The sequence below is a fragment of the Pelodiscus sinensis genome, chromosome 6 (genome assembly GCF_049634645.1).
Source record: "Pelodiscus sinensis isolate JC-2024 chromosome 6, ASM4963464v1, whole genome shotgun sequence".
Taxonomy (NCBI): domain Eukaryota; kingdom Metazoa; phylum Chordata; order Testudines; family Trionychidae; genus Pelodiscus; species Pelodiscus sinensis.
Window position 1 is genome coordinate 41,753,879 of NC_134716.1, and position 24,470 is coordinate 41,778,348.

A 24,470-nucleotide genomic window follows, 5' to 3' on the forward strand; every position below is an offset into this window, starting at 1 on the left:
ATCTTTGTTTACTGTCTGCATATACTGAGTTAATTCAGTGTGAGTTAGTCAGAAAATTCTCCTAAGAAGGTGAATCCTGATAGGCCCTTCTCTGCAAACACTTGAGGGAGAAGCAGAATCATTTCCTTTTATATGCTAGGCTTGCTGAACCTGTCCGACAAGTTTTCTTCAGGAGAAACTCAGTGACTGGGCGGGGAGGGGAAATCACAAACTTCCAGAGGGCTGAAGGAAAAATACTCTTGAGAGAAGGGGACTATATGGTTGGAGATAAAAACTGACTCTCTCCTCTTGAGACTGGATCTTGAGAAAGATTAACTTTCCTAAGCCTCCATTTCAGGTTGGTCAGACTCTAGTAAGATAGATATGCATGTAAGACTTTTTTTTTTTTTAAGTATGTTCTTTACTGCTTTGCTGTTCCTACTGATAAGATCAGACAAACAGTACAGTAAAACTCCAGTGGTCCGGCATCCAATAGTCTGGCACTCCTGATGGTCCGGCACCATCTGGAACCCGGAAGTGCTCTGGGCAGCCGAACAATTGGAGCTGCTCTGCCCCTGGCTTCCCCGAGTCAGCCGCTGGTCAGTTTCAGCAGCGGCTGACTTGGGGAAGTCTAGGGCAGAGCAGCTGGGGTGCTGCCGGGTTGGTCCCGCAGCGCCGAGGGGCGCATCCTCCCCACTCCACCCCAGACCTCAATTTCTGGCCAACGGGAGCTGCAGAAAGCAGTGTGGGCCACAGATAAAACTGGCTGCTACTTTCTGCAGCTCCCATTGTCTGGGAACAGTGAACCACAGCCATTGGGAACTGTGAGAAGCTGTACTTGTGGATGCAAGATAAGTAACCTGTCTGGCAGCCCACAAGCAGCTCATCCTGACAAGCCACATATGGTCCCCTGGGCTGCAGGTTGCCTACCAATGTATTAAATCACTGAAAGAAGAGTTAGATAAAATGCAGGAAGTAAGATTCATGCCTCTCAGCGGTCAACAATTTCTAACTTTTACATCAACGAATCAGTCCCCCTTCTGTCAAAATCTTTGTTTTGTGTAGATTTCAGGTTGCTCGAATATAAATTCCATGAAAGCTAAAAATCAAGGCAACCACAAGTTTAATCTTTTTTCCCTGGCTGCAAACACTTAACATGAGTCAGGATTAAAAAAGGTCAACACTAGTCTTAACGCTGACAGATGATGTACTAGCTCAAGCCAATGCCCTTAAGCCTCACTGAACATTGGAAACCAGCCAGACTCACCTGTGAGTTAACATTGTTCAAACAGATGTTACCTTTATAAGAAAATATTTAGTATTGAAGATATATTAATCTCACTTATAATATCTGTGTCCCATGATATGAAGTTACACTGAGTATTTGCATTGTAAACTTCTGTAATTGTGCAACTCACCCACCAGGAAAGAAGAATGAAATAATGTAAAGAGCTGATCCTGCACACAAGAAGGGCCTTTGAAACCAAATGAGCTATTGTGAAAGACTAAGATCAATGATTTTGTTGATTGCCTCCCCAAGACCCACGGAGAGATCGGTGCAAATACTAGTCCCATCACAAATTGAGTTTTGGAGGAAGGGAATAAAAAATCATTGACCCGAAGAAACTGTGTCACTATGCTGCTTAGAATTTGCAGAGGGAGTATTTGTAAATGATCCCCAAGCTGCTTGGCTTGTGCCAAAGGACATAGAAAGCTAGCATATTGCAGCAATTTCTAATTCCTTTTGCAACCTAAGACTAACCCATTTGTGTGTGTACATTTACCTGCTTTAACACTGTACACAACAACTCTCATTTCTTTTTCCGAGCTAATACATCTTCGCTGTGTCTAGACTGCATCCCTTTTTCGTAAAAGGGATGCAAATTAGACATATCGAAATTGCGATAAGGGATCTTTTGGAAAAGGCTTTATTTTCTGAAAGATCCGTGTCTAGACTGGCGCTTTTTTCCGGCAAAGCTCCATGCCGAAAAAGAGCGGCAGCCATTTTTATGCTAATGAAGCGGGGGAGATTTAAATCCCCACTTCATTAGCAATTGTGATACATCTAATTTGCATCCCTTTTACGAAAAAGGGATGCAATCTAGACATAGCCTTTGTGTTTCCAAGCACTATAGCAGCCTCACTATGAGGAATTCACACTTGTTACTTCATTGGTGAATTCTAAGTATAGAACTCACAATTAGTTTGGGGTTTGTGTCCTGGTTTTGACTGTCTGCCTTGATGTTGGCACTCATTCTCATGAGCTATTCTGGACAGGTTGACATTTATCATGTGAGACAGCATCCACTAATTCAGGTGATTACTGTTAGAAACAGATAAGGCAGCCTGCATTCACTTGCCTAAAATAAACATAATAATTGAATACATAAACTAGCTGTGATCAGAATCATGGTTTACATATATGTCAATTTAGCAGGTTTGAGGTCCTGAGCCAGCCAGTCATTCTGCCAGAGCTCTGAGCTTGGACATCAGATAAGCATGCTAGAGATACTGAGCCATTAGCCTCCTAGAACTCTGGTCCTACTATAAGCCCAGCAAGATGGAGGTGATCTAATGGCATCACAGAAGGCTGTAGTTCAACATAATCCCACCAACAGAGAGCAGGAGACCTCTCTGAAACATGTGTTTAGTTTAGCCATCATTGTGGCCACATAGAGGTGCTGAGCCAGTGAACTTAAGCGTAAGACATGACTATTGGCCTTTACTCTAGGAACCAATTCAAGAATGTCATTAATCAGCATCCATTGTCACTAAACTTCCTTTTATAGATTATAGAGATCATACAGCAGATCTCCTTAAATCCAATCACTATGCTTTTAAACCTGGAAATGGCACAGGAACTGAACTGATCTTAATGCTGGGTATCTTCTCTTTGTGACTCAGGGAGGCTAAGTATCCATAATTGCTTTTAGATCTAACAGCTGCCTTTACCAGTGCCTGTGAGGAGCTGTTGACATGCCTTTCTTTATGGATGTAGGGACTTGTAACATCTATAACAGGGATGGGCAAACACTGGCCCGTGGGCTGGATCTGATGCAGCAGGAATAGCTCCTTGTGGAGCCCCACCGCTATATTTACCTGCACAGCTGCAGGTACCAGTGATTGCCGATCCAGTTGGCTGTAGACTGCCATTTGTGGCCAACAGGAGCTGTGATCACTGGTACCTGCAGCCTTGATGGTAAACATAGCAGTGGCGACCTACCAGGGATAACTCTGATGAACCACTGCTTGTGTTATTGCCCAACCCTGGTCTATAATGCACTATGCCTATCCCTGAACCATCCCCCTCCTCTCTCCCTCTGTCGCTCTCACCCACTCCCCTCGCCATCTTCCCCCCACATCCTTTGAATATCCCTTCTCAACCCCTGGATCTCATGAACCTCAACGAAGTTGTTTGGTAAGATGATTTTGTTAGATAATGATTCAGAAACGTATGTCATAGAATCATAGAACTGGAAGAGACCTCAGTAGGTCATCAAGTCCAGACCCCTGCTCTAGGCAGGACCAATCCCAACTAAATCAACCCAGCCAGGGCTTTGTCAAGCCGAGACTTAAACACCTCTAGGGATGGAACCTCCACGTCATAAGGATATTTTTGCTCATAATGAAAATATAGTCAAATTAAGCAAAGATTCCATATTAAAACAATGTATTGAAGCATTTGATTCCAAAGTTATGACTAATTCATCAGTCATTAAGTTTGTAGGCCAAGATCTGACTTCCTTTAAAAACTTATGTTTTATATTATGGGCATCTGAAATATCTGTAAAGCCACCAATAAAAATATTAATGTACAGAAGTAATCGTACCTTCACAGCTCATCTGAAGGAATGCCCTCTGAAAGTATCTGCCTCTAGAGCTGCGAGTTCTTAACTCCACCAAGGAAGTACTGAACATATTGTAGGATCATACTTGAAAATGTCCCATCTCTTAGCACCTCATCAATATGAGCCTACATCTTCTTTTGTAATGTGGGGCCATCAGTGCTACTACTGACTGACTTACATGAACATTTAGTGCCTGATTCTGTATCTCTGATGTTAGTGGGAATTTTATCAGTTTGCCATTGAGTGGAATTCTTTGGTCTGCATTATGCAGGAGGTCACTAAATGATCATATAATGGTCCCCTCTGGCCTTGAAATATGGGACTCTACAAATCATCAACTCCAATGGACACAGGATTAGACCTTTGCTGGAAGCTACCTCTTACATGAACTGATCAACCTACATAATGTAGGCATTAGGATCCAGTTATTAATTAAATTGTAATTTTTATAGCACTAATAGCATAGTAGTTAGCAGTATTATTCACTGCTTAATTCTGTAGAGTTTGCATGCACAGTTGCTTGATGTGTGTACAAATGTCTTTCCCTGTGTGTTTGTGTTTTTCCTAATATGTAAACTGCACTGCACTTTTGAAATTGATCTATCTAATATATTTTTCAGTCCTTCACACCACATGTTTGACAGCGGGGTGGCAATTATGGAAATACATGGGCTATTTCTGGCTCTTCCATGCCTTCTGTATACACCAAGGGTGGGGAACCTTTCTTGGGTTGAGGGCCACTGACCCAAAGAAAAATTAGTCAGTCAGATCCAGGAATGCTTGGGGCTGTATCTGGTCCCTGAACCTTAGATTCCCCACCCTTAGTTTACACTAATGCAAATCACCCTCTCTGTGCCTCTCTAATGTGGGGATAAAAATGCTTTCCCACTTCCCAGGGATGTTAGTAAGGCTTAAGTTATTAGCAGGGACAAAGTACAGCTGGCCCAATCTGAATAGACAATGAGGGGAAAAGGTTATAATCCTTGTATCCAATCCAATCCTTGTAGCCATGCAGATCCAGTCATCTTGACCCTTACTTTCCTTACATGAAGCAAAATGCAGGACAATGTAGCACTTTAAAGACTAACAAGATGGTTTATTAGATGATGAGCTTTCGTGGGCCAGACCCACTTCCTCAGATCAAATAGTGGAAGAAAGTAGTCACAACCATATATACCAAAGGATACAATTTAAAAAAATGAACAAATATGAAAAGGACAAATCACATTGCAGAACAGGAGGGGGATGCAAGGGGGGGGGAAGGAAGGGAGGTAAGTGTCTGTGAATTGATGATATTAGAGGTAGGGAGAGTGGGATGTTTGTGAGTTAATGGTATTAGAGGTGATAATTGGGGAAACTATCTTGGTAATGGGTGAGATAGTTCAAATGTTTGTTAAGTCCTTTTTGGAAAGTGTCGAATTTTAACATGAATGACAGTTCAGAGGATTCCCTTTCAAGTGCAGATGTAAAAGGTCTTTGAAGCAGAATGCAGGTGGTTAAGTCATTGAGAGAGTGTCCTTTCTGGTTAAAATGGCAAGAAACTGTTTTTTCTTTGTGATCTTGTCTGATATCTGTTTTGTGGGCATTAATCCTTTGGCGAAGTGTCTGAGATGTTTGTCCAATGTACATAGCAGACGGACACTTTCGGCACATGATAGCATAGATTATATTTCTGGATGCGCAGGAATATGTGTTCTTGATCTTATAACTCACTTGATTAGGTCCAATAATGGTATCAGCAGAATGAATATGTGGACAATGCTGGCAACGGGGTTTGTTGCAAGGGAAGGTACCAGGGTTGGTATCAGTGTGGTATGTCCTGTGGTGGTTGGTAAGAATCATCTTGAGGTTAGGTGGTTGTCTATAGGAGACTATGGGTCTGTCTCCCAGAGCCTCTTTGAGTATGGTATCCTGTTCCAATATAGGCTGTAGTTTATTGATAATGTGTTGGACAGGTTTAAGTTGGAGGTTGTAGGTGATGACAAGTGGTGTTCTATTGTTGGTTTTCTTGGGTCTGTCTTGAAGTAGATGGTTTCTAGGTATTCGTCTGGCTCTTTCAATTTGCTTTTTTATTTCTCTGGGTGGGTAGTTGAGATTTATAAATGCTTGGTAGAGATCCTGAAGCTTCTGGTCTCTGTCAGTGGGATTAGAGCAGATGCGGTTGTATCGAAGGGCTTGGCTATAGACGATGGATCGTGTGGTGTGTTCTGGATGGGAGCTGGATGCATGTAGGTAACTGTATGAGTTGGTGGGTTTTCTGTAGAGAGTGGTGTCTAATTTTCCATTGTTGATTTGTACGGTGGTGTCCAGGAAGTGGATCTCTCGTGTAGAATGGTCTTTCCTTACATGGAAAGAGTCAGCAGCATGGGGCCATGGTCCAGCAGAGAAGGGCAGGCTCCAGGTGACTACATCTAGTTTGCTTTCAAAGAGAGTTACTATCTACTCTTCTGGCATGCATTGTTCAGCACTCTGGACAGTTGTTTAGTGGAAACTAACAACAGATATAGGAATCAGTTCATCCGTGCCTTCAGTGCAGAGAGCACATTTGGCTATGGTTGATATTTCCGGTGCCTGTGTAATTCCTCTGGCAGTGGTAGTGTACTTGGATGCATCTCTGTCTAGTGCATGGTCATTGGGATGTGCATCCTTATATACTCTTCCTCACCTAGAGCCCTCCCTCTGATGTACAGTATTTGTTAAAGCAGTCTGCCCATGAATGAGGACACGTAGACCTGCCTACGAAAAGCACCTGCATTGGAATTTACTACCAGTCTGCATTGTATGGTACGTATTTTGTGCATTGGTATGTTCATTTTTTGACTGCAACCTTGTGTTTTATGGGACCATGTCTGTGTGGGAATAGGGACTTGCTTTCTGTTTTAACAATAGGGAGTGGTAACCTTGCAATTAAATAGTTCAAAGGTAAAGCAGTGCCTATCCGCCAAAGCTGCTAGCTAATCTCCTGCTGTTGTACTGAGACTGCAGCTGAGATCAATGTCAGGCCAATGCTGGCTAAGTGCCTGCGCTGACAGGTTCTATTTATCATTCATGTCACTAGTAGCCTGGAAACACTGTTTACGCAGATTGCTACATACAATGCATTCCCAACACTCCATTTTGCTATCATCTGCAAATCTCTATTCCTATGCAAGTTAGTTTGTTGTGAGATCATTTTTGTTTCTGAATTATATTTAACAGGCCATTTCTGCAGTTCTGACTATTTCAGAAGCTCCAACAGCTCTACAAATGCCTGCCACATTTAAGCCTTCAGGTTTCTGATCTTTTACAGCACTAGCTGTGAATTCCTGAGGAGAGCTGGCTTCAGAATGCACTGACTGTTAGGCTACATCTAGACTGGCATGATTTTCCAGAAAAAAGCACTTTTTGCGGAAAAGCATCCATGCCAATCTAGATACGCTTTTCCCAAAATGCTTTTAACGGAAAACTTATGGGACTGTGAGAGGACAGCCAGCTGTATCTGCAACTTTTCTACAAACACAGACCACACTGAGACCTTCTTGCTTGTAAACGCAATCATTTAGTTTAGTTAGGGTTAATTTCTACACCAATACATAATACTGTCCCTATGCCTTTACACACTGTATCTTCAAACCCCTTCTCCAAAACAAAAGGGGAGCAGAGTAAAATGTCTTTACCCAGAAAAACCTCTTTCTCCAACTCACCTCCCCTTCTGTTTTTCTGCCTCCTTTCTGCACCACCCCCATCATCTCCCACTGCCCTTTCATAGTTTTTCCTGTTAACTCATGACTCATCAGCCCCAATATAGCCTGATAAGGCATACACCTCTCTCCAATTAGGCCTTCTCCAGAGGAATCAAATTAAGCTAATAGTGATTAGAGTGTTGACTCAAGCACTAGCCCTTATCATGCTGTCACAGGTATAAAAAGTTGCCTGCCTTTCCCAGGAAATCTCAAGGGAAAAGTGTATACACATGTGGGGCTCGTCTACACTGGCCCCTTTTCCGGAAGGGGCATGTTAATTTCACCTATCGTAGTAGGGAAATCCGCGGGGGATTTAAATATCCCCCACGGCATTTAAATAAAAATGTCCGCCGCTTTTTTCCGGCTTTTAAAAAAGCCGGAAAAGAGCGTCTACACTGGCCCCGATCCTCCGGAAAAAGCGCCCTTTTCCGGAGGCTCTTATTCCTACTTCAAAAGGGCGCTTTTTCCGGAGGATCGGGGCCAGTGTAGACGCTCTTTTCCGGCTTTTTTAAAAGCCGGAAAAAAGCGGCGGACATTTTTATTTAAATGCCGCGGGGGATATTTAAATCCCCCGTGGATTTCCCTACTACGATAGGTGAAATTAACATGCCCCTTCCGGAAAAGGGGCCAGTGTAGACGTAGCCGTGGGGTTTTAAGCTGGGCCCTGAGGAGAGGCTCTTTGTCTACTGATCACGTGTTAACATGAGGACAAGGCCAAACTCTCAGACTGTACAAAAGAATGAATGAACATTTGTTAAGCATGCTCATTCTGAGCTAGCAGCCGTTATGCATGTGGCCCTACCGATTTCATGGCTTTGAAAAATGAATCAACAACCATGACATAAGTCCTTCCCCACGAAATCTGATCTCCCTGAGATCTGCTAGTTCAGCAGGGCTGGGGAAAGACAGGACTTATCCTTCTCTGTGTGGCTGTTATGGGAGGTGATCGGACCCTCCTCCACAGGTAGGGCAGAAGTGAGCTGGTCTACCTTCACTTCTGCACTGCAGCAGCCCCAGAGCTGGGCACGAGTCTTCCAAACTGTGGCTCCTCCCTAGGCTTGGGCACCTGGGCTCAGGGCTGCTCCTTGTGCCCAGGTTTGGGGCTGTGTCACCTCCCCAAAGGCTCCTGCCCAGTGTAGGGGGACCCCAACTGGAAGCTACTGTCCCTGTCCTGCAGTGGTTCCTGCCTGTAGATCTTCAAACTGGCTGTAGATCTTCGGCACAGGCCCTATGCATTAATCCACCACTGCCTGATGGGGGTGCTTCCCTTAGCACTGGGGAAATCAGACCCGCTTCCACCTCTTGGAGCCTTCTCCAGCTACAGAACAGTCTGAATCTGTTGCCTTCAGAGCCCAGACATGTGCAGCTGTGTGAATTGTGATAGTTTCTGTGGAAAATGGGACTATCACGGTGCTAGAAATGTGCAAAATTAAGGAATTATTCCTAAATATGTACTGGTGCAAAACAAGCGAAATAACTGATTCTGACAAAAGGAAAGCAGGGATAGGTACCATTTGTATGCAGGAAGGAGCAACAGACAATGTTGTCTTTCCACCTTTTGCATTGCAAGAACATGGATATCCCAGTAAGGTCTACAGGTTTGCATTGGTGTGATTATGTCACTTGCAGTGTGGTGTCCTCAAGATTCGGTACCACAGTGAGAGATGTGTATTCATAAAATCAATTGCTATTATGGAATAGTTGAAGAAATCAAAGCATTTGTCAGGTATCATTTTAAAAAAATATCTAGTGTATGAAACTAGCCTCTAAATAGCAGCTACCACATACCAGCAGAATTTGTTGAACCATAAAGATGAACAGCCTCAGTTCTTGCGCAGATCTGGTTATAACCATAAGTATTTGGGAAATTTTAAAAGACAGTAAAACACTATACTTGAAGCATCCTTTGAACTATTAGCATTTATCTCTGAGAACTTGAGGACAGGTACAGTTTATAGAAAGGCTAACATAGTACCTATCTCTCTATAGATTTTAGAGGCATCTGTTTGTCTGTGAGTGAGTCTGCCTTTGAGTCCATTTGTTCAAGAAATCCTCCTAAATAGGACCACCAAATTTGGTGTGCAGCTTCCTCTTATCCTAACTTAAAGCAAGGTCAGAGGTTGGTTGTTGCAGGAAAACTGGAAGTTCCTGGAATTTGATTTTTTTCCATTACATGGAAAGGAGGTGGCTGATTAGAGGTATTTGATACTACACAGTCACCACTAGGAGCAGTAAGCATAGGGGACAGCTATGCTGTATAGTGACCACAGGGGCAGCTGCACCAGGAAGGGAGTTGCTAGCTGGGGATGGGGCTTGCCATCTTCCCAACCACTGGCCCACGGAAGTGGCCCTCCTGCCCAAAGCCCCACCTCCAGCGCTGGAAAAGGGAGGAGAGGAAACCCCACCAACCTCACCATCACGACTTTCTGCGGAGCACTACCAGGACTGGGCAGTGCAGCTCTGCCCCCTCCGCAGGACCCACAGGTGTCCCCACCAGCATCGCTGAGCTGTCCAGCAGGCCCAGGGAGTGCCGGAGGAAAGCCTCTGCTCTGTCCACTCCCTGCCGCCCCAGATGCCTCCACACTGCCCCTTCTGTCTCAGGGTCCAGGCCTAGAGTGTGCCAGCAGGAGGCCTCTGCGCTGCGCCCTGCCTCTTCTACTCCTGGGGCTGGGCCACACTGGCAGGAAGCCTCTGTGCAGCTCTCCCCTCCCCCACTTGAGCCCGGGGAGTGCCGGTGGGAGGCCCCCACACCATCCTGGGCCTGGGCCAGTCCCTTTCCCAGTCCTGGGCTGACCCCTCACAGCCCCAGCCTAGGGAGTGCAGCAGGAGGCCTGCATGGCCCCCCTTGCCTCGGGTGAGATCTGGGCAATGCTGGGTAAGTCTTCTAATTGCTAATAAGTGGAACAAAGAGAACTTGAGGAAATGATAGACCAGTCAGCCTGACTTTGATGGCTGGAAAGATACTCAAACAAATGATTAAACAATCCATTTGAAAGCATCTAAAGGATACGGTTATTAGAAATAGTCAGCATATATTTGTCAATAACAAAACAGGCCAAAACAACCCAATTTCTTTCATTGACCTGATTACTGGTGGAGAGCAGAAGGGGTGAGGCTGCTGGTATGATATATCTTGATTTTAGTAAGGGCTTTGATACAGTCCCACATTATATTCTCATAAGTAAACTAATGAAATGTGGTCTAAATGAAATTACTAAAAGATGGATGCGTAATTGGTTGAAACTCAATACTCAAAGAATAATGATCAACAGTTCACTGTCAGATGAGGATGACATATTTAGTGGTGTCTTGCAGTGGTCCTTCTTCGGTATAGGACTATTGAGTATTTTCATTAATGATTTGGATGAGTGTATAATATTCGTGGATGACACCAGGTTGGAAGAGTTTGCAAGCGCTTTAGAGGACAGGATTAAAATTCAAAATGACTCTGACAAATTAAAGAATTGGTCTGAAATCAACCAGATGAAATTCAATAAAGACAAATGTAAAGTACTACATTTATGAAGAAAAAAAATCAAATCAAATGGTCAACTACACAATGGGCAAAACTAGTTAAATGGTGATACAGCTGAAAAGCATCTGGGGATTACAATGGGTCACAAATTGAATATGAGGCAACACTGTTGCAGTTGCAAAAAAGAATAATATTCTGGTGTATTAATACAGGAGTTTCATATGTGAAACATGGGAAAAAATTGTTCCAGTCTACTTGGCACTGGTAAGGCCTCTGCTGGAGTACTGTGACCAGTGGTGGATAGCACACCTTAGGCTAGATGTAGACAAATGGATGAGAATCTAGAGAAGAGCAACAAAAATGATAAACGGTTTAGAAAAGCTGACATGAAAAAAGATTTAAAAAACTGAGAAAGAAAATAGGGGTGGGGAGAGAACCTGATAGCAAGTCTTCAGATATCTTAAGGGCCATTATAAAGAAGGTTGAGATCAATTGTTCCTAATGTGCACTGGAGCTATAAGTGGTAATGAGCTTCATCTGCCACAAAGAGATATAGTTTAGATATCTATTATAAATTTTGAAGAGTTTGTTTGTTTGTGGATTTGTTTGTGCAAAATAAAGTCATATTTTGGGATTACCTACAGATACCAAATTTTTCATAAACAATCATGCCACTTAAATTAGCTGAATGCACTACTTCTTATACCAAGATATGCTGGGTGAAAGGTTTAAATCATTATTTTTTGGTTTTCATCAGAGAAAGTCATGATTATTATGATTAGAGTTCATAAAAATATTTGCAAACAAATTAAAACTGAGTCGCCTATTCAACTGTCACTTTAGTGCAAAGAAAATGTTTACTGTTACAAATCACAAAATAATTCAAATTAGTTATGGAAAGAGTAATAGAAGCTATACGAGGTCCTGATTCAAATTTACTATGTATGGTAATTATTCAATAAAATGAACAATGTTTGAAGGTGAAATCCTACAAATTTAAAAGTGTTCTTTTACTTCCCTTTTGCAAGCACAGTAATAAAAAAAAATCTATTACATGTATTTAATTTCTTGAACTTTCCTAAATGTGTAATCCATACAAAATTACTTTGCATGGTCAATGACAGGCCTTACTGGCTAGTTAGAGATAATGTGTTAACTCAAAAATTAGCTAAATTCTGGAATAGGATTTCAAGGTAGATTTTGGAATCTCCATCATTGGAGGTTTTTAAGACAAACACTTATCAGGGATGGTTTACGTTTACAGGCAGTCCCCGGGTTACGTACAAGATAGGGACTGTAGGTTTGTTCTTAAGTTGAATCTGTATGTAAGTCGGAACTGGTGTCCAGATTCAGCCGCTGCTGAAACTGATCAGTTTCAACAGTGGCTGAATCTGGACGCCAGTTCTGACTTACATACAGATTCAACTTAAGAACCCCAGGCATCCCCAAGTCAGCTGCTGCTGAAACTGATCAGCGGCTGATTCCAGGAAGCCCGGGGCAGGGGCTTTCTGTAGTCAGCCACTGGTCATTTTCAGCAGCTGCTGACTTGGGGACACCTGGGGCAGAGCAGCTGGGGTGCTGCTGGGTTGGTCCAGTGGCGCCCAGAGCGGCGCTATGGGACCAACCGTCAGCGTCCCAGCTGCTGTACCACAGGCGTCCGGAGCAAAGCCGCGGAGCACGGGGGCAGCGGGACAGCCCAGACGCGCCGTGGCTATCCTGCTGCCCTCGGGCTCCGTGGCTTTGCTCTACTTTGCTCCCCGTCCCCCTGGTCTGCAGACCAGGGGGACGGGGAGCAAAGCGGCAGAACACGCGGGCAGCAGGACAGCCCAGACGCGCCGTGGCTATCCTGCTGCCCTCGGGCTCCGCGGCTTTGCTCTGCTCTGCTTCCGGTCCCCCAGGTCTGCAGACCAGGGGGAGGGGCAGCAGAGCAGAGCAGAGCAGAGCAGAGCAGAGCAGAGCGGCGGAACGCGCGGCCAGCTGACAGCCCAGACGCGTCTGGGCTGTCAGCTGGCCGCGTGCTCCGCTCTGCTTCCCCCCCCCCCCCCCCATGGTCTGCAGACCAGGGGGAGGGGGAGCAGAGCGGAGCAGAGCGGCAGAACGCGCGGCCAGCTCTGCTCCCCCTCCCCCTGGTCTGCGGACCGAGGGGGGGGGGGAGCAGAGCGGAGCACGCGGCCAGCTGACAGCCCAGACGCGTCTGGGCTGTCAGCTGGCCGTGCGTTCCGCCGCTTTGCTTCCTCTCCCTGGTCTGCTGGAGACCAGGGAGAGGAAGTGCCCCGTTCGTAACTGCAGATCTAACATAAGTCGGATCCGCGTAACTCGGGGACTGCCTGTACTTGGTCCTGCAATAGTGCAAGGGGTTAGACTTGATCTCTAGAGATCCCTTGCAGCTCTACGTTTCTATGCTATGTATACTTATAAACACACGTACACATACAAGCAAAAGGAGCACGCTGATTTCTATAGATGTTATATATATATTATGTTGACTGTGTACTCAAAAAAAATCCAAGTTATATCAATGATTAACAAGATCCCTAGGCCATTTTGTTCCATTTTCACATGTCCCTTATGATTCCTCTAACACAGTGGCAGGCAACTGTGGCCCAAGGGCCACATGTAGTCCATCAGGGTTCAATGTGTGGCTCACGAGACATTTTATTTACAGTTGCCCATGCATCGGGTTGCCAGATTCTGCTGGTTTCTGTGTGTGTAGGTCTTTTTTGCTACCAATATTACTGAAGTGGCACACACTTAAAGCAAAAGCATGTGAAATGAGGTACGTGCTCATTGAACAAAACAATGACAGAGAGCTGTGCAATCCCTCCAATGAAAGCACTACTATGGTTCAATTGGCACATACTGCAAATTCTGGGTATGCAAGCACAATTAGCAAAACTAACCTACACTGGGAGATCATCTTGGTTATGACAATCTTGTGGCCCACTGTGAAAAAGGAGGGCCATTCATATGGCCCACTTACTAGCCTAAGTTGCCCATCGCTGCTCTAACAGATCATAGTAGCTAAATCTCCTCAGCAAAAAAATAGCATGTGTGAGAACACAATAACCTGGTGTTCAAGTTGTCAGCTATATTTATCATCAGATTTATGAAGTTGTTTTATAGCCAGCATAAGCCTCTTGTACCTGACTGAAATCCATATCTCTGTGAATTTCTGTTTGTGTAAACTTTGGATTTAAGCCCAGAAAAAACAACAACTTAGTGACCTCTACCCAGTACCTTGTGTCTACACCATTTGTTCAACATATCCGCGTATTACTTCCTATTTCAGACTTCTACTGTAAATCCTTGTGGGCAGGGAATGCACTTTTGTTATGTATCTGTACCGGAGCTACCACAGCGGGGCCTAGCCCTTGAGGAAGTGCCCCAATACGAAAAAATTAAATTGCAAAAACTATGGCTTGTTATCATAATTATGTTGACCCCGATTTATATGGCTGTAAATAATTCAACAGTCCTATATGGTCACATATTTTAGTTGCCCTGGGAAAACAAATCCTTAGGGAAATCAGCTTCCAAAGAATACCTCCCAGAGCAAGACTGGTGGAGAGGACCTGTAGTTGCTTTGCAAGTAGAAGGCATTGATCGTTTGGAGGGATTAGGAAACACATGGGCTACATCTAGATTGCATCCCTTTCTCATAAAAGGGATACAATCTAGACGTAGCCATGCTGTAGCCTTTGGTGGATTCCCTCAGTTGGGGCAACAAGAGTAACTGCAGGGGTGTTAATATTAATCTTGGTAACTCGATCCAGGTCAGGTGACTAGGACAAGGAAATGAAGTCCAACCTCTCCCACCTATCTCATATCATCACCACAAAACAGATTATTGTTATGTTATTTTCAGAGTTCGCTAGCTGATAGAGAAGAACCTAAAGGGAAAGGAGAGCCTGGATAACTGTAGGTGTCCATGAATTTGTTAGCAGCTTTTCACTCACTATGTCATGACTGTATTACTCCATAGTGTCAATTCAACTGTGATGCACCATTATCAATGAAACATGTGTGAACATATTTTCCAGTCATATCTCAGCATCACAGTTGTCCCTGTCAACTGTTGTTGTGGAGTGGAGAGAAATTGTTCACTTATATTTTCTATTGCTATTTGCAGGATGGATATTTTTGTCTATTTTATATCTGATTCTGATCTCAAATCAGGACTAATTCCACTTAAGTTACACTGCTGTAAACCTGTTGTTAATGTGAGCAGTATCAGACCCATGATGTTAACAGCTAACGAAATGCAATAGGGACTTACTTTAATATAAAGATAAATGACACTTTAACCAATATTGTTGTATTATTTTCTTGTGCTTCCCTGCCTGCATCCTCTGATTGTCTCTTGTCTTATGATAATCTCATTGGGGCAGTCTTTGACTAATAGGTCTTGCTGTCTCTTGTATAATTTCCATGTCCCTTTTAATGGATGCAAAAAAGTCTCTGCGCAGAGACAATGTTCAGGATCTATCACCCTACGTACTGCCTGTATTGCTATATGGGTCAGAAATCAAAACCTTATGACAAGCTGACTTGGAACAGCATGAAACAACACAATCTCACAAAGATCTGGCCTTTCTTCACTTGCTCATTAAATTGAAAAATGGCACGTACTCTTTGGTCATGTTGCTAGAATGGATAAAACCACACCAGAGTACTGTCAAACTCTCCCTTGACATGTGAAGAGGTGTGCACCGGACTCTACCTGGTGCCACTCATGGGCCACCCTAGAGATTCATGGACTCACAGGATTAGGCTAGATCTGGGAATTTCATTATACTGTGCCTGGTGTAGTGCCACCAACCATAGTCACTTTGGCTGGTGCAATAGTATTTAGCAGACTATGTGTGTTTGATGATGTTTGATTTGGGGCAAGAACCAATTTTTTTTGTCTGTGTTTGTACAGCACCTAGCACAATGGGGTCCTGTTCCATTGATATGCTCCTAGGTACTACTGCAAAAATTTAATAATAGTAAACTTAATTGTGCAATGTCTTCACATTTTAATTTAATTTTTCTGAAGAACTGCAGTCACTCTCCATTTAAATTCATTGTTAATTTGATATAAGCAGGATATACATTGCACAAACTCATTTAAGAGACTCATGTATTATCCAGTTCTTAGGAATCAATGGGAGTATGTATTCTTCATTCCTGATTTTCTCCTGGCATAGCTTAAAAGGTCTGTAGTCTGCTTCTCGCCATAAAACTCTCACTTTCTGTTTTCTTTTCACAATACCTTTATAGAATTTCCACTGCAGATCCTTTAGATTAAAGAAGTTCACATATTTTGATTCTGAAAGCAGGAAAAAAATTGCATATAAGATAAGCATTATATGTAATAACGTCTTTCATCAAAATGAGCAAGAAGTATCTGTAATACTGCATTGTATTGACTTTAGTAAGTGCATCAGGTGCTTAGTATCTCTGAATTTCAAGTCACTTATTTAGATGCACAAATATGCAGTTAGGTATCTAATTTTAGGCATCCAATTGATAAAATAGGCCCTCTCTTGCGTCTATTGAAATCAATAGAAAAACTGCTGATTTAAATGAAGCAGGAAAAGCTTCACAACTCACATGGGGTAATCACTACTGTTTGGCACATTTGCCAATGCTAATCTTAGTATACTGGGTAAAGGATGAATAGGCATGGACACTTAACTACTGCATTCTCCTACACCCTATTGGTGGTTCCATCACACCATAGTTAAGACATATTGATGGAGCAGAGAGGAAAAGCTAGCACTGCCTACATTGCATCTGCTCGCACTGAAATCAGTGCCAAGACTTCCACTGAATTCAGCGGGAGAAATATCAGGCTCAAAAGAAAGAATCATCTCTGTGCTGCCCAAACTATGGATACTGGACCCATGTTAAAATCTCTCCCTGTGTCTCTTAGGATTACATTTATTTCTGGATATTCTTAGCACATGTCTTTATAGAACACTTAAATGTTAGAACTAAATAAACCTAGCTCACTTACTATATGTTTGTTCCCTATGAATGATATATTTTCTAGTCCTCTGAGCAGTTACATATCCCAAATGCCAAGGCTCCCACCATCTGGAAACTGTTTCAGAGTGCAATATTGAAGTCTCACCCTCAAGAACGGTCTCCTGATATTCAGCCTACTTTGCCCCTTTGTTAGTTTAATTCTATTGTTTCTAGTTAACCTCTCTTGTAATAGCCTCAATCATTCATAAATAATTATAAATACAGATTGCCAACCTTCAGGCGTCTGTAATTTGGAATTGGGATGATCTCGAGGTAAAGGCTTGATTGCTTTCTTTTTCCAGAGTCTCAGAGTAATGTACAGTATCCTGCTCAGTATCTCTGCTTTGCAACATTTGGAATGGATCGAAGAAATTGACAAAGGAAGACAATTTTTTATTAAAACCACATATGGAAGCATATGCACTGGCAGTGGACCACTACTGTCTGCGTTTTTGTTTCCTTCTATAGCAGAATTTGTTGTCTTCAATTTAGATAGACACTTAACACTCATCGATACACAACTATTTTTGCTTTTCATTGTCCTTTGAGAATCAGCATCCGTCTTTGCCACAGCATCTTTTGACCAATTCTGTAACACAGTAGTGGGCTCAGGAGGTAATGTGCTTTGCTTGTTAAATACTGCAGTCTTACTGGATTTTATTACTGACCGTAGTGTATGGAAGAGAGAGACTTGTGTTCCCTTCAAAAGCAATTGATGCTTCTGGTGTTCATTTTCAACATTTGCAAGAGATGACAACAATTCTGATACCTGCCACAAAATACAGAATATGTCTATACTGGATTTTGATAGCCCAATCCCACAATAAAAATAGTGTTGATGACATAAACATTTTCCTTTTTAATTATAGAGGTACCAGTCAGAGATGAGGATAATAATGTAGTAGGCATTGTCTCCTGCCCACATATTTAGTAGAAAAAGATAGACCCTGCTTCAAATATCTTATAACCTAAGCATATGATGAGAAGCAACTGGAGGCAAGGAATGAAGACAACAGTTGGAATAATCATATATGGTATAATAAGAAATACTTGTGATACCCATAGCATTGATAATATTCCCATTGTCTTTATGCTATTCTGTAAAGATGCATATACAGTAAAACTCCGATAGTCCGGCATCCAACTGTTCGGCACTCCCGATACTGGCATCAAAATGCCAAGCACTCCTGACCAGCTGATTAAAAAGCCTTCCGCTCAGCACACATGCTGGCTGTAACCAGAGGGAGCATAAGGTTGGGGGAGGGAGTGGGATCGTGTTACAATATGGAGAAGAGCGTTTTGCTTCAGCGAAGGGGAAAGGGGAGGATAGGGGAGGAGGAGGAGGATCAGGTTATAGCAGGGAGAAGATGTGAAGAGGGAAGAGGAAAGGGGAGGGGAGGGAGAGGGAGATTGTGTCCTGGCCAGCTGTTAAGCCGTGCAGCTGTACTGGACCTCCTGATTCTTCGGCAAATCTGATAATCCGGCACCACCTAGGTCCAAAAGGTGGTGGATTATCGGAAGTCTACTGTATAGCTTTTCATATTGCACAAGGTGTAATACCTGCATTCATGTCCATAATGGAACATAGATCTCATTGCTGACCTCATTAAAGAAACTATCCCAGTTGGTTTTCAAATCTAATTTGTTTGGAGCAATATATACGATTACATACAGAAAATCACCAGAGAGCTAGGCTCTTAGTCATACACTGCCCTGAAGAGGCATTAAATCTTAAGAATGTACTATTCTCACCAGTCACATAGAGTAAGTTCGAGGGCAGTTTTTCTTCTGGCTTCAAATATTTTTGCATTATACACCATTTTACATTGGACAAAAACAGAGAAACTTTGAGACCTTCAGATATATATTTTTATATGTAACTTGATTATACAACAGCCTCAATGAGAATCTCTCTATAAATACTGCAGATAGAGTGAACCTACTGAGGTGCTAATGAAACATGACTGTTTATTCATATGACTTACTGGTTCGGTACAACTTAATTTGCAAAGCATTGTGTGGAGAGGTGCATTACACTCAGATTTTACTGATTAATCGTCATTATGGGGGAGATTGTCAATGGTGAAGGGTTAAGCACTTTATTCCCACTAGATTTCAAAGAGAGTTGAATACACGGCTTCCCAAAAGTACTTTTGAATATATGCACCTAACCTGATTAAATAACCTACTTGTATGTTTGCTTTTTCAATTCATCAGCTATGTTACTGAACAAATCATTATTAGTTGAATTACTGTAGCATAGATGGAAAAATAACATTTCAGCACCATGATAATAGACAGTGTAATGAATAAAGGCCAAATGCACTGACAGAATAATTGCCATTTAAAAAGTCAACATCTGAAAATTTATACTACACATTTAGCCAGTTAATTTTTTTCTCAGTACATGGGAAAACAGTAGCTGTTCAAATACTACACTAGACTCATACACACTAAACTTTTAATGGCAACAACTGTGTTTTTAGTAAGGATGTTAAGAAGTGGGTCACTGACTAATCGCGGACTCGATACAATTTGTATCGAGTACACGATTAATTCATAAGGGGCCTTGCTGCGGCTCTGCAGTTTAAATGTAATAGGAGCTGGATGCATAGGCAGTCCGGCTCCTACTACATTTAAACAACAGAACTGCAGCAGGGGTGACTCAGCAGTCCTGGCTTGCACCAGGTCTCAGACCACTGCCTTTTAAATGTAATAAGAGCCCTGTGGCTCCCCAGGAGGGAGCTGGAACCTCTTGCAGACAGGCTGCTGCTGGAGCAGCCTCTGCCCATGGCCGCTGCTGGAGCAGCCTCTGCCCATGGCCAGCCCAGACCGCCATGGATAGGGGCTGCTTCCAGACCCACCTCTGCTTGCAGTGAACCTTGGCCTGCCATGGGCAGAAGCTACTTTGAGGCAGCCTCCCACCCCCATGCTGCTGCCTCTATCAGAAGCAGCAGCAGGTGTGGAAGGAGGCAGCACCATGGAGATGATGCTGGGGGGAACCGGCTTTTAAGCCGGCTCCCCCCAGCACCAATTCCTGTTTCCCCCCACCTTGCTGCCTCTGATAGAGTGGCAGCAGGAATACTCGACTACTCACTTACATCCCAAGTTCTGAGCCCAAATCTTTTCTGCTACAGAACTAATTTAAGTATGAATGTACTTTGATTACACTCTTTTTATTCACCAATCAGACATCACACTCTGTCAAAGAATGAACTATCTTAATCTTCTGAAAATGCGATTATACATTAGAGGGTTTTTTAAAAGACAGCAATTTGTTACTGTAGAAATGTCTATAAACAAAAAAGGTAAGGCTAATAAACAAGGCAAATAATATAGCTATCAATCATTTTTACCCCAAAGTACTCACTTTGCAACTGTGAAAGAATATCTGTTTCTTCTCTTCACTGCCATTTGGTGATTCGTCATCCCTAATTTGACTCATTTTGTCTATTTTATGCTGAAAAAAATGAAAGTAAGTTAATTTTAGTAATAACACTAACAGAGCTAAAGACTAGTAGAAGAGTGGAATGAAGTGAGAAAAATGCGAAGAGACAAAATCAAAATACTAAAAAGCAGATAGTGGATGGCTAGATGGTTTGATAACATAATAGTCTTATACCTATTAGAAGTAGTCCATTTCTTTTACAGTCCTTGAGTCTTTTCTATTGGACATCTCTAGTGTTTTGCCCAGCGTACTTTTAAATCGTCTCAGAAGGTGGGGCATCTACTTCTTTCCTTGGAAAATTATTCCAGTTCAGTGGATCTCAATGGCAAGAAGTTTCTTTCTCCTGTAATTCTAAATATTCCTTTTATTTAATCCAGTATTTCTGGTTTTCTTTTTCCCACCCTAAGCAGTTCCTCTCCAGCCTTAAAGTTTGCATTCTATCTATACTTGTAGACAGTCATTTTGTTTTCCTTTAGTTAACATTTTGCCACAGTGTATCTGTTTAAACCAGAGCTATTAATTAATTGCTGTAAACTCAAAAGAAATTAACTCAATTTAAAAAAATTTAATCAATTGCAGTCTTAATGCACGGTTAAATAATAACAAGCTACCAATTTAAACTTATTGTAAATGCTTTTGGATGTTTTTCTATATTTCAATTACAGAAGAGAAGACAAAGTATATGGTGCTCACTTTACTTTTTATTATATTATTGTAATATTTTCACTGTAAATAATATAAACAAAAATAGTATTTTCCAGTTCATCTCATAAAAGTATTGTAGTGTTTACTGTTCAAAGTGCAATTTATAAATCTGGATTTTTTTTCCCTACCCAGCTGCACTTAAAAACAAAACAATTGTAAATCTTTATAGACTACAGGTCCATTCAGTCCTACTTCTTGTTCAGTCAATCATTTTAGACAAACAAGTTTGTTTACATTTATGGGAGATAATGCTGCCAAATTCTTATTTACCATGACACCTGACAGTGAAAACAGGCATTCACAAGGCATTGTTATTGTTGGTGCTGCATGGTATTTACATGCCAGATATGAAAAACATTTATATGTCACTTCATGCTTCAACTTGTAGATTCCGTTATCTCTTGTTTATCTTTTTTACAGTGCAAATATTTGTAATTAAAAATAATAAAAAAAGAGCAGGACATACTTTGAATTATCCATTGTACTTCAAATCAATATAGCTGAAAAAGTAGAGAAACATCCAAAAATATGTATAAGTTGTAAATTGGTAATCTAGTATTGTTTAACACTGCAATTAAAACTGTAATTAACTGCAATTATTTTTGTTTCTCTGATGATTAATGGGGGGTAGCACAAGCCCAAGAAGACCCCTATAAGGGCTCCAGTACAGGAGAGTGGGCAGATGGCGAGTGAGCTAGTGGTGTGGAGCAAGGAGAGCGGGCGCGGGGCAGGCAGGGGGATTTCCCGGGGGTTTAACAGCGTTACAATACAAACCTCACTAGCGAGCCAGAGCCAGAGCCAGCGCCAGCTCCCCCATGTAGCGCAGCAGCCTCCATCGGCCTCTGCGGGACGCGGGCGGGGGCACAGTGACTTCCCGGGCACGTCACAGAGCGCGGCAGGGGAGCCCCCTGGCGGTGGCAAAGGCTGGCGCCAGCGTCAGTCACTCCCGCTGCCTATGGGGCAATGGAGCCGCTCGGCCGCCGCAGGCTGCCACGCGGACGCCCCGCGCGTTGGGGTGGACGGGAAAGCAGCTCCGCTAGGGTTACCAACTCTCCCGGAGCTGACGGGCTTGCAGCAAATGGCGTCCGGTCTACGCGGTCCGGGAGAGTTGGCAACCCTACCGCTCTGCCCTCCCAGTAGTAAAGCGCCGCAGAATCCGGGCCCTGGCGGCTCCGCGCCCCGCTGCTTCTTCAGGCTCCAGCTGAGTTCGGGCTGTAGTGTGCCAAGGGGCAAAGGGCCCGGTGTTATTTCACTGCGCTCTGCCCCAGGCAAGGGGACCCCTCTGCAGGACTATTGTGTTTAGCACACGAGTGCCCCTTAAAACTCAAGTGATGGTCCTGCAAGGCAGGGCCCTACCTGCGCCCTGAGTTTAGAAAACACCCCCACCCTTAGCCATTACCTTGCAGGTGCAACCTTCCCCTTCCATTTCAATAGGACCTCAGGGACATTTATTTGAAGAAATGTGTCAAAGAAGTGAGGTTTCTCCTCCTGCTAACCATTACAGATTTTAAGGGTACTGATTACAGCTGCTAAAATTTAGTAAATGTCCTTTTTCGTAATAAAAAATGCAAATGATGGAAAAATGATTAGCACCAATCTAATGCTTGGAAATCTACCATATTTGCTGCTAATCATGGTAGTAACTAATTACTGCTCTCTTGCAAATGAATTTAATATACTTTTGTGTACAAATTAAGCTCACATTCATTTACAATTGCCCCCAGGTAAGTGTGTGAAAATCCCAGCCTTAATGTTTGAAAACAAGAAACAAAGATGATGAAACACCAAGCCACATTTTTATCAGCACACTATGTAATATAGCAATTTCAAATCCACTCTTTGAACATCAAGCAGAGGAATCAGAGTGACTAGTCTGACTCATCACCTGAGCACCCTCTATTATGAAAACCATCACAGCTACACAGGAGGTAGGCTTAATGGTTAAAATTCAGCTATTGCATCTGTGTATAAATGTTCATCCTCTTCAGCATACAGCTGAAGTTTCTCCTCCTTCTTACACCACTCCCTTCACTCTACCTATACATGCCCCTACCTGTTACCTTGTCTTTATGTCCAGAATAACCTCACATTATTTAATTCACATCAAGTTGCTCTCCTTTGGCAACTCACCTCTGTGCAGGATCCCTGCACTAACGTTCACTTTTGGACTGCTTGGTGCATTACATCAGTTTGTATCTAGAGTACTTCAGGGCAGAGTTGGTTGTTTGCTTGCTTAACGTAGGTATTGAGAGAGCCAGATGAAGCCCTACATGTGATATTTTGCAGAGTCCCTACCAATCTTGGGCAGGCCATGGCTACTTCTGGTGCAAAAATTTGAGTGGAGATTTTCCTAGCCATTGCATGTTTACATTCCCACCTTCACCTCTATATTAATGATTATTTGTATTTCTTCACAGAGCAATATCTATGATGATCTCTCACCTCTGTAATGGTGGCACCTTCTGCAGCAGTTCTGGAGTCCAGCATATGCAGCATGTGAATGAAGGCTCAAACATTGTTATGCTGTAGGCCCTATAGCATAGGACTAAGGTGCATGACAACTAGTGACATTAAAAAGTGCTTTTTCAAGACAGCTCCCCAAATGTACTGGCATCCTGATAGAGGTAGCAGAGTGGGGCAGACAGGAGCCAGTGCTCATGGGGAGCTAACTTAAAAGCCTAAATAAATTTTAACATCCCTAAACTGTGTAGTTCTATCAGTGCTGAAGTGGCACCTTAAAATAAAGTGAAAGAATGTAACCAATTGTGATTGGTGCCAGATGAAGCTTAATTCCAGAAAGGGAAAGAGTACCACACTGAACGGTGACTATATCCTTGTTTCTTTCTTTCTAAAACCCTGGGATTAACAACCTTCATTTTGTACCTTTGAACTCATACAGTCTGCCTCATTAATCCATTAACCTACTAAATTTATTAACCATTTACAAACATTTTTCACCCAAAGGAAGGTACCCCGGCATTCCACAAAGGGTCAATCTGGCAAAGAGACATGTTACAATCAGTGCTTAGGAAGCAGACATGTTAAGATCCTCTATTTACAGACAGCAGAACTAGAAGACACCTATGGGTGTTCCAGTGTTACTTAATGTTTTCTAAGTGAATATTCCTCAGTAAACCTCAGTTTACAAGCCATACAACAATTATGCTGTAACTGAGCTACTTGTGTGACTTTGAAGTGCTAGTTGTTATAGCTGTGCAAAACAAGAATATTTAATATTTGCCAACAGGCAGTTATTTATTACAACTGAGAACTCTACATAC

The 24,470-nt window shown here is 42.7% G+C and overlaps 1 protein-coding gene and 1 long non-coding RNA gene across 5 annotated transcripts; one reads left to right on the plus strand and one right to left on the minus strand.

The window, feature by feature from the left end:
• Window positions 1-211: 211 nt before the first annotated feature.
• On the plus strand, window positions 212-23,742 carry LOC112543531 (uncharacterized). Of its 2 annotated transcripts, none has more exons than XR_012904725.1 (3): window positions 212-337; window positions 22,914-23,117; window positions 23,607-23,742. It is a non-coding gene; the product is annotated as an uncharacterized LOC112543531 (long non-coding RNA). The 2 variants fall into 2 exon arrangements; XR_003086724.2 differs by lacking the exon at window positions 212-337 and adding an exon at window positions 22,568-22,702.
• On the minus strand, window positions 16,031-22,700 carry LOC106732871 (uncharacterized). 3 transcript variants are annotated; one of them, XM_025177858.2, is made up of 5 exons: window positions 21,964-22,698; window positions 20,659-20,774; window positions 20,407-20,496; window positions 17,271-17,805; window positions 16,031-16,335 (listed from the first exon to the last, which is right to left on the minus strand). In XM_025177858.2, exons 3-5 carry the CDS (start codon window positions 20,479-20,481, stop codon window positions 16,130-16,132), a joined length of 816 nt encoding a protein of 271 aa, XP_025033643.1. In that variant the 5' UTR covers window positions 20,482-20,496; window positions 20,659-20,774; window positions 21,964-22,698; the 3' UTR covers window positions 16,031-16,129. The 3 variants fall into 3 exon arrangements, with proteins under 3 accessions (XP_025033643.1, XP_025033641.1, XP_025033644.1); XM_025177856.2 differs by having other exon boundaries at window positions 20,659-20,835; XM_025177859.2 differs by lacking the exon at window positions 20,659-20,774 and having other exon boundaries at window positions 21,964-22,700.
• Window positions 23,743-24,470: the final 728 nt, after the last annotated feature.

Bases quoted from the DNA above. Each gene is read 5' to 3' on its own strand.
- LOC106732871 (XM_025177859.2), bottom strand. From the start codon at position 20,481: ATGAGTCAAATTAGGGATGACGAATCACCAAATGGCAGTGAAGAGAAG. The intron at 17,806-20,406 runs GTGAGTACTTTG...ATTTTGTGGCAG, and splicing joins TATTCTTTCACAGTTGCAAA to GTATCAGAATTGTTGTCATC. The intron at 16,336-17,270 runs GTTGGCAATCTG...TCCTGCTTTCAG, and splicing joins CAAATTACAGACGCCTGAAG to AATCAAAATATGTGAACTTC.